The sequence below is a fragment of the Pongo abelii genome, chromosome 6, assembly GCF_028885655.2.
Source record: "Pongo abelii isolate AG06213 chromosome 6, NHGRI_mPonAbe1-v2.0_pri, whole genome shotgun sequence".
In the NCBI taxonomy this organism is placed as follows: Eukaryota; Metazoa; Chordata; class Mammalia; order Primates; family Hominidae; genus Pongo; species Pongo abelii.
The window spans coordinates 102,705,442-102,720,702 of NC_071991.2; the positions used below are offsets into that span (position 1 = coordinate 102,705,442).

At 45.6% G+C, this 15,261-nt stretch overlaps 1 protein-coding gene across 1 annotated transcript in view; it reads left to right on the forward strand.

The window, feature by feature from the left end:
- Positions 1–15,261, forward strand: part of CDHR3 (cadherin related family member 3) — a 78,441-nt gene that overhangs the window by 32,499 nt on the left and 30,681 nt on the right. Inside the window, exons 8-10 of the mRNA XM_054560776.1 lie at positions 6,731–6,825; positions 8,270–8,374; positions 13,520–13,668. Of these exons, the coding sequence (XP_054416751.1) occupies positions 6,731–6,825; positions 8,270–8,374; positions 13,520–13,668 (349 nt within the window). The remainder of the gene's footprint in view (positions 1–6,730; positions 6,826–8,269; positions 8,375–13,519; positions 13,669–15,261) is intronic.

The window sequence follows — 15,261 nt, forward strand, 5'->3', positions numbered from 1 at the left end:
CTGGACAAAAAGGCTGGGAACACTGGTTTATTTTTGAGACAGGGTCTTACCTCTATCACCCAGGCTAGAGTACACTGGTGCAATCACGGCTCACTGCGGCCTCAACTTTCCTGGCTCAGGTGATCCTTCCACCTCAGCCTTCGAAGTAGCTGGGACTATAGGTGCCCGCCATCACACCCAGCTAATTTTTGTATTTTTTGTAGATAGGGTTTCACTATGTTGCCCAGGCTGGTCTCAAACTCTTGGGGTCAAGCCATCTACCTGCCTTGGCTTCCCAAAGTGCTAGGATTACAGACGTGAGCCACCACACCCAGTGGAAACACCGGTTTATAAGTGTTTTGCAGGCTTTAGAAGTGTGTTCAGGCATTAGAACATACTTAGGCTGATTTTAAAAATGCAGATTCCTGGACATTGCATGAGAATGCTGAGTTTTAATACAAACCTCCCTGGTGATTCTGATGTACCATGTACTTCAAGAACCACTGGACTGAGCAAACAAGGACAGTTTAACAAAACACTAAAGCACATGCCTGAAGCGACCTAGGCTTGGTTTGTGTCTGTCATCTTAACCTGGTGGGGTCCACGAGTCAACCTGCTGGTGGCAGCAACTAGAGAATGAATAATGGATTTTTAAAAATAGCTCTAGGATGCATTTTGAAACCTCAACCCCTTTAAAATGACAAATTTTACAACTCTTCTCCAGCTTAATAAAGTGAAAATGTATCACAGTTAATCTAAAATAGGTACTAATCTGGAAGCCACTTGTATTTGCTCCCTTCTTTTTAGTGAAACTTGAAAAGCATGTGCTGGTACATCGTTTGGACCAACACTGTTCAATATTGGACCGGCTCTGTCCAATAAAGCTATACTGTGAGCCAGAAATTAGTGCTGCACATGTAATTTTAAATGTTCTAGTAGCCACATTGAAAGTAAAACAAAATAAATGAAATTAATTTTAATAGCTTATTTAACTCAGTATACTCAAAATATTTCAGCATAGTCAACATAAAATGATTAATGAGATATTTTGCCTTCTTTTTCCATACTCAGTGTTCAAACTCAGTGTGCATTTTACACTTACAGATCATCTCCGTGCAGACCAGCCACATTTCAATGCTCATAGTCACACATATGTGAGGGTAGTGGCTACTGCATTGGCCAGGCACAGGCTTAGATCTAGCATTGGTTCCCCCTCCCTGGGCACCTTCTGTGTTGCGGTGGGCATGCAGGTAGAGCCGGGGCTTGGCTTGGAGGTATGCATTAATAATGGGCTCAGAACATAGAGAAGGATGATCTGCATGTGAATAATTATATTTACTGGCATTTCTTCTTTGGGTACCCCCCCCCACCTCTTCTCCACTTTCTGAAGGAGGCTCTTTGAGACCACCCTCCTCCCATTCAACTCCCACACTCTCTGCTTCCCCCTCTGCTTGGAAATGGCCACCGTGACTGCAGAAGAGCCTCCTTGGAGACTCCCAGGATGTTAATCAATCTCTCAGCTGGAGGCAAAATGATCTAGTACGCAATTTCTCCATTAAGGGGCTTTCTCTTGGCCTTTCCATTGAGGAAGGGCTTTTGCATAAAATGAAATGTGCTTTGTCTTCACCAAGGCAGACAAAGGATTAAATTAAAAGAGCAATAACCTAGCTACTACCTGGACTTTTGGGAGAGCAGCAGGGGCCATCCTTTTCTTTCTATCTTTATCTTGCTCATAGCTCTAAGAAGTGGCAGCCAGTTGTGAGTTTTGATTTTCCTGTGTATAAAGTGGTCATCATATGCCAAACCTGGCCCTATCAAGGGACCTAGATGGATGGGATCTTTCAGGTCCATTGAGCAGTCCTTTATTTCTGGATGAGGGAGGGAACTGAGGGGTCAGGTAACTCCAGTGAGAACCCAGGTCTCCTGACCCAACTCCCTTCTACTCTGTTCTGGCAAGTTCTGCCACTGGCTTCCTACCCCTTTCTTTTCTGAGTGACAGCATCCCTGTCCCCACCATACACCCGCACCTGCCCCAGTCATTCAGCTCCCCTGGTGTCTGCCTGCCAACTCAGGAGTCACCACCTGAAGTCTTAGCAAAAGGCATTCTTCATTCTACTCCAGGTTCTTGTTAAAATGCTCATAAAAGGAAAAAGCAAAGGTACTGGACAATTCCCACTCCAAATATGTGGTCACTGCTGGCTCTTTGCATGTGGGGTGGGACATTCTCTAATAGATGGGGATCATTGTTATTAAGATTAACAAAGCCTGAATCTTGCAGCACAGAACCCAGGCCGATTATGGAAAAAGAATGACAGAATGTGAGGGCATAGGATCTGCAGCTTTATCGGTGAAGGATTACATTAATAATAGCATTTTGCATTTGTCATCGTGTCTCTTCTTAAAAACATCCAAGTACTTGCCTGTAACCCACTTAGCTCATCCTCAGAACAATGAACCACGAGCAGGAGCCACGTTAAGGGCTTGCAGTGGGTAGTTTTTTAACGATAGTTTTTTTTCTTCTAGGCACTCTTCCCTCCTTCCTCCTCCACATCCCACCTCTGAGCTGAGACGAGGGTGGAATAGGGGAAAACAAAGAGAGGAATTGAGGCTTTTACAAAATATTCAGCTTCCATTGAAAAATATAGGAATGTGGCAACATATTTGTAACTTGCCACAGTCCTGAGTGCTCTGGCCCTCTGGGGTGGGTTTGGGGCCATGTACTCAGTGGCTTGTGGAGCCATTGACACTCCCTGGATGTGGGCAGAATAAGGGTCTTTCCTTCTGGAAACTCGGCCTGCGGTGGCCTGGTAGTTGGCTGCTCTATTTTATAAAAGACAAGAAGCTGAATTCTTGTTGTTTGTTTCTACTGCAGGCCTGAAAGCAACTGATAGCTGCAAAGTGGCACAGGTTGAATCATTGGTCTGTGACTCCTACTGCAGTGGGGAAGCAAGCCTGGAGGTGGCGTTCCCCTCGTACCCCAGGGAGCCTGACATTTCTGGAAACTGGGCCAGCTCCCTCTCACCTTCCTTTCTCCCTACACCAAGGCACAATCAAGGGTGAATGGGGCAGGAAGGATGGGCTTCTTGTCTTCCAAACTAAAGTTTTTGTGTCTGAGAGCAAACCTAGCTGCAAAGGGGCTGCAAATAGAGAAACCTGGGGTGGTGGTAAAGAAATATTCTCAGCAGGAAAACCAGAGAGCTTGTCTGACAAGCATTTATTAACTGAATTGATCTGATTACTCGGGACTTTTCTTAGCCAGGACTGGGGGCAGAGAGGGGCTGCAGTTGCTTTTCATTCTATTTAATTTCTGTTTTCCAAGAATGAATATCAAGGGAGCAGCTTTGATTAAACAAGCCTTTAAAAAGGGGGAGAAAATGCCAGGTTTTACAGAGAGCCTTGCTGAGTCGCTGGCAAATGGCCACATGACACAATATTTTTAGTCTTTGGATATTATCTCCTTTCTAAGTACAAAACTGCTATTCCCATTAACACAGCTCTTAGGTTCAGAGAAAAAAGAAATTAGCCTGGTGTTAAAAAGAAAAAAAAAAATCAAGATTCCAGGAAATCATTCTCTTAATAGAAATTAAAAAGAAAATTCTCATGTGCCTAGTTCTACAGTTCTCCACATCCTTTTTATCTGCTACTGTTTTTCTTTTTTCCTTTCTTTCCTTTCTACATAAGTTGTTGAGACTGTGGGCCCAATTGGAGAAGATTTTAAAGCCAAGTCTAGCATTATTACATTCAAATGGATTTTTAAAAAATGTTTTGCAGGATGGTTTTTTGTTGTTGCTTTTTTGTTTTAAGATTCTCTAAGGTGGGAATGTTGGTCTTACTAAGATGGGAAATGAACAAGAAGAAAACCCCAATATTTAACATCGAACAAATATTTATTGAGCATCTATTATGTGCTAGTCACTGAGGATATAGCAGTGAGTAAAATGAAGCCCTTTCCCTCATGGATCCCTTCTAACGGGACAGCAGTAGTTAACATTTATTGAGGGCTTGCCGTGCACCAGGCATTGTTCTAGCACTTTATATGATAACCCGTGGGGCATGCCCTAGTATTATTACTCTTTGCAGGCACTCACATGGCTACAAAGTGATGAACCAGGATTCACATCTAGGTATTCTGGCTCCAGAGTCACCAAGCTTAATTTTTTATCCTAATTTGTGACTCTTGTATTCCAGATGAGTCTAAGAGTCCTTCTTCTCAGTTCCCATCATATCCTGTATGTATCCCCTTTGGAGCATCTCCCCAAACCTTTGTTCCCTCGGTTGACCATAAGATTTTGGAGTGTGGGGCCTGTCTGCATTCTCTGTATCCCAAGACCTTATAGTGCTTGGGACCAACCAGAATTGGAGACCCAGCTTCTAGAGCATTTCAAAACACATGTGGAAGGATGCCCTGATTCAGGTACATACAGTAAATCTCCTCCCCAACCCATGAGTCTCTAAAACCCTGTCGTTCTATCATATGTAGCTTAAGGTGCTGATTTATGGATATGCGAGGATTCTCTGCAGGGAAGGCTCTGCTCAAAGACACAGGACAGCAACAGCCTAGGCAATTGCTGTCAGGCCATGAGCTGGAGTGTTAATAGGGGGCTTGGGATTTAAACCCCACACCTGAGAGTACTGCCAAGGTGCTTGCACAATCTGTGGGGCTGGGAGAAGGGTGCTCTGTGGCATAACCCAAATATTTCCCCCTAAAAATGAGCAGAAAATACCTAAATGATTAGCAAGAAAGATTTAGTAAAATAAACCCCTGTGGTAGGATGCTGTGCCATTGTTAACTAACCAGGCTATAAAATAAGACTTAAGAACAGGGGTAAATGCTCAAGATATAAATGCAATGAATGAACAGATATTATAATTTTGATGATAACATCATCACTATTTTTGGAGGGTATATGTTTGCATAGAAAAGAACAGAAGGCTAATCACCAAAATGAGATTTAATAAGTGGCATATTTCATTTCTTTTTTATATTTTTCTGTCTTCCTCAGTTTTGTATAAAATATGTTCATTACAACTAGAAAAACATTATTAAATAATAAACAAAAGGAAACTTTAAAAAATGGCTTAAAAACCTTATATTGGCCTCAAAGGAGACCTTTAATCTATTTTCTGTGCACACTCTCTTCTTGTACTGGGAGCTCAGCAGCGATCATAACACAGCAAATCGCTGGGTTGGAAACCTTGGCAGGTGTTTCCTTTGATTCTAGACTTCAGGGGCTGTGGCTGTGGTTGCAAAACCTCCACTGATGATCTGATCCAGAGATCTAAGGCCTTGAGGATAGAACATCCCTCATCCTAGCAGGAAATAATGAAACCTTCTAACCTTAAAGCCCTTTGGAAGAAATGAATATAAACATGTAAGTCTCTAGCGTTGCTGCGATCCTTCATATTTTACGGCATGCATTCTCATTTAATCCTCAATAACATGAAGGAGCAATTGGTCATATCAGCCCTAAGTTATAGGCAAGAAAGGCACTTGTCCCAGATCTTGTGGTGAGGACCAGAGCTTAAGCCAGATGCAGTGGCTCATGCTTGTAATCCCAGCACTCAGGGAGGCAGAGGCAGGTGGATCACTTGAGCTCAGGAGTTCAAGCCCAGCCTGGGCAACATGGTGAAACCCTGTCTCTACAAAAAAATACAAAAAAATTTAGCGAGGTGTGGTGGCACACACCTGTAGTCCCAGCTACTTGTGAGGATGAGATGGGAGTATCGCTTGAGCCCGGGAGGCGGAGGCTGCAGTGAGCCATGATAGCGCCACTGCACTGCAGCCTGGGTGACAGAGCCAGAGCCAGACTCTGTCTCACAAAAAAAAAAAAAAAAAAAAAAGAAGAAGAAGAACTTGGACCCTGAACCCAGCTCTTCTGATCCAGGCTCTTCCCCTGTTTTCTTGACTCCATTGTGGAAGAAACAGAGCAATCTTAATGAGTTGCCATGGGTGGCACAGGCATGGTCCTCCTGTGGGCTCACCCTCAGTGGGCTGTACAATAAACCTGTCTCTTCCTATCAGATCAAGGAGATCTGGGCAGGGTGTCATCAAGAGAGCTGGGCTGGGAGCCAAGGATGACAAAGACTCTCAGCTACCCAAAGATGTAGGAAGGACTTTCCCAATGCCACATGCCAGGGATTAGATTTAAAAACAACTCTTCTAAATCCCTAAAATGGCTTCCAACCTGGACTGTAAGCCCTGTTATGTTTCATTCTCAGCTCACCCTTGTCCCTTGTTCCTTCAGTCATTTTACATTTTACTGATGCTCATGCATTTTACACCCTGCTATATTGTAAGTTGTTTTTAAGGGTAGTGACCAGATCCTACTCACTTTGGTGTAGTCCTATTACCTAGTGGGTAGTAGCTGTATTTAAATAGTGTTGGTTAAAGCCAAGGCATAGAATCAAAGCCAGAAGTTGTCCAGGAGTGAGAACACAGTGATAGGGATAAGAAGATTGGACTCAGAAGCAGAGCCTGCCTTGACAGGGGTCTTTTATATGCTTTCTGTAGTTAGAACAAGATCCATTCACCAGCTTTTCAGGGTGTGGTCAACCAGGGCTCAGACCAACAGAGCCAGAAGTTTCTGTATTCAAGAGCGATTAATTGGATAACTGCTCATTTGAACCGCATCCTGATGCACTGAGAATGTTCCATGGGCTAAGAATATAAAATAGGAAATGAGCACACACATCTTCTGGGGAAGGGTGGGCAGGTGGGCTGATTTCATCATTTTTTTCCCTTGTTTTTTAGTATTTCCTGATTTCTCCCCCAAAGAGCTTCAGAATGTCTGCTAATGGCACCCTCTTCTCCACAACAGAATTGGACTTTGAAGCAGGACACAGAAGGTAGTCTTGCTACTGACCTTGCATGAAGTACTGTTTATCTGAGGGTCAAGGAAAACATGAGGGATAGGTCACAGTGCAACCTGAGGGCAGCTGGGGGGCCCCTTGAGCAGTCTATAGCGTCATTGTAAGTTCAGATGGTAGTGAACCCCAGAGAGGGATGGGGAATAAGGCAATTGTCTGGGAGGCCTCTTTTGGTCTCCAGAGAATGAGAATGACAGTATGGGAGAGGGTGCCCAAGTACAAGAGTGTCATGAGCAGTGCAAGGTCAGACATAACCAGGTCCATGCACATTTGTGTCTTTCCATAAGGTCAGGTTTTTACTGATGCTACTTCAATCCTAAAAGCCATGAGCTACGTGGAATTCCCAAGGAGGCAACTCTCCTTAGACTTCTTGCTGACTCAGTAGTCAGAGCATACAGGCTCAAGCCACTCCACAGGTCAGTCAGTATTGTAAACCGTACATAGTATACTTCATCAGCACATAAATGTTATAAATTAAACATTCCACATCAAACAAAGTAACATTTAACATCATGAGAAAAGAGGTTAATAAACCAGACCAAGGTCGGTGATGTGGACAAGGAGAGTGTCTTGGCCACATCCAGGTGGTCATCAATGTCTTGCAAGGAAGAGTCTTTGATCTGGGCAGATGCTGGGTGCTGATTACAAGTGACAGCAAGACGGGGTCTGTCAAGTTGGCTGTGTTGAGCTGGTGAAGTCCTGCTCGTTTTATGGCCCTTGAGTCCTCTGGCGAAGACTGATAGTAAAGGATTATGCCCTTATCTGGTTGAGTGTTGTCTTTATTGATTAGGTGACCATCTGGACCCTGCTGCTTTGGTGCCTTTTGAAATGTAAGATGGCATTTTTTTCTAAGATGGAGTCACTAATGTCAAGGGTGATCTATACAAGATTTCTCAGACCCCGTCTTGTTTGGGAAAGGCAGCCATCCAAGCAAAGGGGCTGATGAGGGGAAAGCAGTAAAGTGGGGTGAGCAGGCCTCGGGGAAAGTCCAGGCTTTGTGGATGACAACACATTGGCCTTGGGGTGAAGCAGGTGAGGCTCCTGGCTCTGCGTCAGGTGTGGGAACAAGAGCTAGCCATGTGAGCCGTGGGGGCCTCACTCCCTCCAGTGGGAGTGATATGCACGTTTCAGGGATCTTGTGAAAAACACCGGGATAGATGTGCAGCATGGCGCTTGAGCAGATGCTGGCCTGGTGGGACGATGGTGGTGAATAGCCCCTGCAGAATGAGGAGCAGCCAGCGGGTTTGGAGACGGGGGGAGAGAGGTCACCCTGCAGGCCCTGAGACTGGGGGCATTACGGAGAGGGTCACCACCAAAGGGGCAGGCTCTGCTCTCACTCCTCCCACCCCATGTTTCTCCCCATCCTATTTTGAAGTAGTGCCAGCAAAGCTTGATTCTCTCACGTGGAATGTTTCCCTGGCAGTTTCCATCTCATCGTGGAGGTGAGGGACAGTGGAGGCCTCAAAGCCTCCACAGAGCTCCAGGTGAACATCGTGAACCTCAACGATGAAGCCCCTCGCTTTACCAGGTAGGCCTGAGGGCATGCAGAACTCCCTGGGCCGCAGGTGCATCCTTCTTAGGTGACCTCGTCTCCTCCGGCACATTTAATACAAGGCAGAAGGATGCCCTTTGCTCTGGTGTGCAGGAGAGATTAGAGGCAAGAGCTCTTCAGAGTCTTTATCAGACCTCTGGACTGCTGTTTTCCACCTTTGTTGCCTCTGCCTCCTGTACCCCCACATTCATATGCACCATGGGATTTTGGATATGGTGGGGAAGAGGGGTGGACACATGCCCCGGGGTGTGGCCTGCACTGTGCACATGCAGAGGGTGCTTTTAAAATAAAGTGCTGCACTTTAGTAACAGCAGAGTCCCAGAGCATGCATCATCACTCACGACTCCCTAACGCCCGCTCCTAGCATGTTATCCTCACACTGAGGAGAGGGCTATTTTCATGGTGCCTGCCCGTTACTGGCTGCTCTGAAGTTTCTTCCTGCCATGGTAGATCCAGAAAAGTGATCCGGCTGTGTCTGGCAGCTCCTCTGTCCAGCAGAGGTGGGAAGGGTAAATGTGTCGGGTGGAGGGTAGTTTGTGGAAATGTGCCTGGCACTATCCCAGGCACAAAATGAAGATCTGAGCCTATCGTAGATGGGGATTTAGGAGGAAAAGACGGGATCCTGAGCTAGTGGATGGCACTGCAAACAGCCTGGCATACTGCTTACAGAGCCTCTGCCTGCCCCAGTCCCTGAGATGGGCATAGAAGCCAGCCACAAGGAAAGGCAAAATCACCTTTAACAGCATGAATGGTTATGAATAGATTCAGCACAGGGTACTCCACCAATAAAAGACCATTAGGCCTCAGAGCTGGGTAGAGGGCTTGCAAAAGTACTCCAAGATTGGGAGGTATTAAGGCAACCTCACTCCCAGACTAACCTGGTGCCACTTGGCAAACACACCACAATTGCACAACTTCTGGATATTAACATAGTCTACAATCCAGTTGCAGGTGTCAAAGAATGCATCTGCTCTAGCCCTGCAGCCTGGGCTGCAGTTCCTTTTTCAATCCTTGACCCTCAATTTATCTGCTGCTATTAAATTGCTATGTAATGCTTTCCATCAGCACCTGATGCTGGGTTAGGTTCAGAAGGAGAGCTCAGTGCCTTTGGGCTGACAGGTGGCTCCTGGAGCAAAGTCTAGGCAGCTTATTAACAGTTATGACATCCCAGCCCAGACTCAGGCTCAGGTATGGGCCCACACAGCTCTGCAGATTCTTCAAGAACCCCCAGAGGAAGGTGATGGCTGCAGGGCTGGAGCAGATGCATTCTTTGACACCTTCCCCACAAGTCTCATCTGGGAGGAGGGGAGGAAGGTTAATGGAGTAGCTGGGATTAGCTGGGAGTAGCAAAAACCCCATTTTTTGGGGTTGCAAAGGGGGTTGCAAAGGGGAAAATAATAAGTCCTCCCCAGGGGCAGAGCTTGTAAACCATCTGGTTTGGACCACATCTTCCAAAATATAGAAGCTGATTTTAGCAAAGAGAGAACATGACCCTTGCTGGGTTGGGATGCACCCGGAGGTCAGCCTGGAGCTCTCTGGTTCTCATTTTAGGTTTGAAAGAGGAACATATTGGGCTCCATCCCCAAGCAGATAGCATGATCTGTGTGACAGTCTTTTTTTTTTTTTTTTGTCAGTCGACTTTATTTCAAACAGCATTCCTTGGATGAAGGTGAGGTTGGGTCTGCTAGAGCCTCACTCCAAAAGAAGGAGTGGGGGCAGGGTGGCTGCCCGGGCTTGGCTCAGGCAGTCGATTAGGGTCAACCTCATCCCTCAGCCATCACAATTCGAAAGGATTTGCTTGGTTTCAAACTACATGCTGACTTCGAGGGCTTTCATGGTTCCCTTGAGCTTCTCAGCCTCCTTTTCCTGTAAATCAGTGCTAGCACTAACTATAACTTCTTTAATTCAGGATTAACAAAATTAAATCTTCAAACAGACTCAAGTGTACTGAGTTTGAGCGTGAAATACAAATGTAAAATGTACAGACAGCCTTTCTATCTTTACTGTTTGTTAAATGCATGCAATTAACACAACCAAAGCAAGTCCTATGTCTGTTCTTGAAAATGTCTCCCCATTTTACCCCTGGTGGTGACAAATGTCAGAAAGCTTTATAGACTCAGGATGCATGCTCCAGGAGTCTGCCATTATTGAACTTGAACATTTTATTATAAAAGCACTTGACAGACCGGGTGCAGTGGCTCACGCCTGTAATCCCAGCACTTTGGGAGGCTGAGGTGGGTGGATCACCTGAGGTCAGGAGTTCGAGACCAGCCTGACCAACATGGTGAAACCCTGTCTCTACTAAAAATACAAAATTAGCCAGGCGTGGTGGCAGGCACCTGTAATCCCAGCTACTCAGGAGGCTGAGACAGGAGAATCGCTTGAACCCAGGAGGCGGAGGTTGCAGTGAGCTGAGATCATGCCATTGTACTCCAACCTGGGCAACAAGACCGGAACTCCATCTCAAAAAAAAAAGAAAAAAAAAAGCACCTGACATATTTACTGTTTTCCTATGCACAGAGCTTGCTGTGTGTGCAGAGCACTTTATTTTAGAGTTGGGTAGGTAGGTCTTTCTCCCCTCCTGCCCATTTCTTTTGTATTTACTCAGTCCTTTTCCACCTGGTGCTTGGCAGTGTCATGCACACCTTGGGCACTTACTGAATACTCATTCATAGTGGTGAAGCCATCCATGGCTTCCCAGCATTCACACCCTTCCCTGTGAGTGTGGCCACTGGCCCAAGCTCTGGGGGTCGGGTGTTACGGGGAAGAAGGATGTGGGAATACAAGTGGTAGCAGAGCTTTACTCTGTCAGGGTAGCTGCATGGCACCTGGCTTCACTGTGCTTTGAATAGCTCTTAACTGTGGTCTATGTTGAATGATATTTTATACATACCTGTATCTTGGATTCAAAAATCAAATAGACTAAAGATTTTAACTCCTGCCAGGCTCAATGTCATGTTAACCAAGGAGAGAATATTTTGCCTGAGGAGCTGTGTCGTGGCCAGTAGCCTGACCAGTTCCCTTCGTGGGGATCTGGGTTCCTGGAGCACCCAGCATGGACTAGATGAGCCTTCAGAGCAGAGTTTCTTAAACAGCGGCACTGCTGGCATTGAGCCAGGTACCCCTTTGTAGAGGGGTTGTCCTGTGCATTGGAGGATGTGTAGCAGCATCTCCAGCTTCTATCCCCTAAACATCAATAGCAGCTGTCTCCCCTAGTTGTGAAAATCAAACAGGTGTTCAGACACCACCCCCGGCCCCCCAGCTGAGAACCACTGCCTGAGAAGGAAGGAGGGATGATGGGAAGAAGTGGCTTTTCCTCCCCAGGTGTCCTCTCTCTGTCCCGTGGAAGGCTGGGAGCCTGTGGTTGCCACCTCTGGCATCACCTTATAATCATCCTTCTGAAACATTAAAGTTTATGCAGATTAGCTGGGCATCTTGTGAAAAAGCCAGTCTTGGTTCAGAGGGCTGGGGTGGGTGGGCCTGAGGTCTGCATGTCTAACCAGCTCCCTGGTGATGCTTTTACTAGGAGCATGCTTGGAGCAGTAGCTCATGGCTGTGTGATTAGCACAGGCATCTTAGTGGCCTCTTTGTTGGAAGTTAACAGAACCCACTCATGATGACCAAAGCAAAAACATAATACATTAGCAACAGGGACATTCACAGAAGGGACCGAGGGGCTTGGCCCAGCCTGGGGGCTCTGGGGCCATCTCCTTCCCTCCTGGCTCTGGTTTTGGCTCCTGCCATCCCACCTCTTTGGCCCCATCCCACTTTGCCTATTCCTAGATCCATCAGGGACAGCATTACAGACTGCCTGAGAAGGGGATATGTCAAGTAAGGAAAAGGATGAATGGGCCTGTTTCAGTGGGACACTGGAGTGACCTTAGGCTGAACATTACTCTCCCCCAGCAGTGGAGTATACCCACAGAAGTCCAACTTGTGAATAGATGTGGGGTGACCTTGGATCCAGGGAGGAGCTCTGGTAGGGAGAGTTGGGGTGAGGCCCTGGTTCCTGCCTTTCTCTGACTGCCCCTGACTTAGCTATTGATTCCCTGCCATTTCTCCTTCCTCTGGCCCTACCTACCTTATAGGGATGGTGAGACAGCACAGCAGAAATATTCTGAGCTCACAAAAGGAATGCAGTCACTTAGATCTGAGAGGTACTATACCCCTCTCAAAGAAGATCCCACATGGGAAGACCTCCACTTGGGAAACTGGGAAATTAGAGGTGACTACTTGCCCCACCGAAATGATTTTCTCTCAGCAAAAGGACTTCCTGCAGTTATTTTAAACAATAGGCCTCCCTTAGAGCATTCAAAATTACTCAATGTTTAGTTAGTTAAAACTCCCAACCTATCAGTCTCATTACTGGCCTGTTCCAAAGGCATTGGCGGAGGTCTGAGGAAGATGGGTAAGTTGGTGATTTGGGGTTATCTTGCAAGAAGGAGGACAGTGATGGGGCCTGGTCTTCTTCAGGGGACCTATTTCTCAGTTCAGAGAGCTGACCTCACGATTAATGCAACTTGGAAAGGCGCACGAGTTCTGTGCATAAATTCTATATCCTCAGGCAAAAAAAAAAAGACAAGGAAGAAAAAAAAGTGAGCAAAGGTATGAGACTAGAGAAGCTTTACAATTTTTCTGGCTTCTGGTGGCAGCCATGGGATGGGAGTCAGGAACATGGGAGGGAACCTGCAGCTCTGGACATGACCCTGGCATGTAACTCTGGACACAGTGATATCTAAAAGAATCCAGGGAAATCGGCACAAAAAGTGGGAAAATGAGAAAAGATAGCTGGATAGGCCACCTATCCTTATTTCAAAAGACTTTAATGCCAAGGCTGATCTGAAATGACATCAGGCAGAGGTGCATAGAGTCAGAGACTGTGGCCCATGTAAATTGTTGCAACGACAGTGTGGTACTCTCTTCACATCCACAGGGATGTGATCTTTGGGAATACAAAAGCCAGCCACTCCTCCTTTCCACTGCTGTGCTCTCCCTCTGAGCATGTTGATGCAACTTGAACAGATCTGCACTATATTTAGCACTAACCAAAATACCAGTCGCCTAGATGCTACCTTCCCGTGCCCCTGGAAATTGGCTGTGTCTGCTGTATCTCTGTTCCAGCCCGACACGAGTGTACACGATCCTGGAGGAACTGAGTCCAGGAACCATCGTGGCCAATATCACAGCGGAGGATCCTGACGATGAAGGTTTTCCCAGCCACCTCCTCTACAGCATTACCACTGTTAGCAAATATTTCATGATAAATCAGTGTAAGCCACTCACTTCCATCCTTAGTGCATCTTCTAATTCAGCCATTTGGATTGTTTTACAATGCAGTTGTCCCTTGATATCCATGAGAATTGGTTTTAGGATGCACTGTGGATACCGAAATCCATGTATGCTCAGGTCTCTTCTGTAAAATGGCATAGTATTTGCATATAACCTATGCATGTCCCCCTGTATATTTTATATCATCTCTAGATTCCTTATAATACCCAATGCAATGTAAATGCTATGTAGATAGTTGTTGTATTATTTAGGGAATAATGACAAGATAAAAATGTCTGTATATGTTTAGTACAAATGCAACCAGCCATTTATTTTTCCTGAATATTTTAAATCCTCAGTTGGTTGAATCTGAGGATGCAGAACCCATGGATACAGCGGGCCGACTGTATTTTTCTTATCTTCTGGTATGGGGCATGTCTTTCTGTCTGGGGTCATCATTGGTTACCAAGGTAATAGATGTATTAAAAGCAGCTGGCATGGGGGTTGGGCAAACTAAACAGGGTTGACAGCTATGTCACCCTTCACCTTTGTGGGGGATGGGTGGGGGGCAGTGAAGAGATTTATTTTCTTACCCATTGTTAGGTTTGTGACTGAGACCTCTATAAAAAAAAGACAGATTAACAAGAGAAAAGCATACAAATTTATTTAATGTTAAGTTTTATGTTACACCAGAACCTTCAGAAATGAAGACTCAAAGAAACAGGGAAATCCATGTGCTTTTATGCTCAGTTTGATGAAGCAAGTAATTATGGAGAAGTATGATTGGAAGACAAAAGGGTATGATAAACCTGGGGGAATTTAGCAAGGTCCATTTGTTCAGATTCTTCCTGGCATCTCTGTCTTCCAGAATAGGATGTTCCTTTCCTCCAGGTATAGGTAGGTTACCTCTGGAATGAAGGTCTTATGACTGCTTCAAAGGAAAGCCAGAGAGCTCTTTTATGGGGTGCTTCAGGGAAGAAGGGCAGGAGAAGGTCAGAGAGACCTTCCTCCTTCTGCTGTTTTCTCAAATGCCAAGGTGCCATATTTTGGGGTAATGTGTCCTGAATCCCATCACCTTTTTCTCGAAAGCAGGTGTGTAGGGATGGATGGGTTACTTATCCTGAGGGTTCCCTGAAGTCTTCTGAAGAGAGGGGCTATATTAGCACTGTCCAATAGGAATAGAATGAAGCCACTATGTAATTTCAAAGTCTCTAGTAGTCACATTTTTAACAAGTAAAAAGGAATAGGAGAAATTAATTTTAATTAGGTATTTTTAACATGTATAAAATATTATTTCAACATGTTATCAATACTTAAAAGTTATTCATGGCCAGGCATGGTGGCTCATGTCTGTAATCCCAACACTTTGGGAGGCTGAGGCCAGAGGATTGCTTGAGCTCAGGAGTTTGAGACCAGCCTGGGCAACATAGCGAAACCCTGTCTCTACTAAAAGTTTAAAAATTAGCTGAGTGTGATGATCCACACCTATAGTCCCAGCTACTCAGGAAGTTGAGGCAGGAGGATCTCTTGAGCTTAGGAATTTAAGGCTGCAGTGAGCTATGATCATTCCACTCTACTCCAGCCTGGGTGACAGA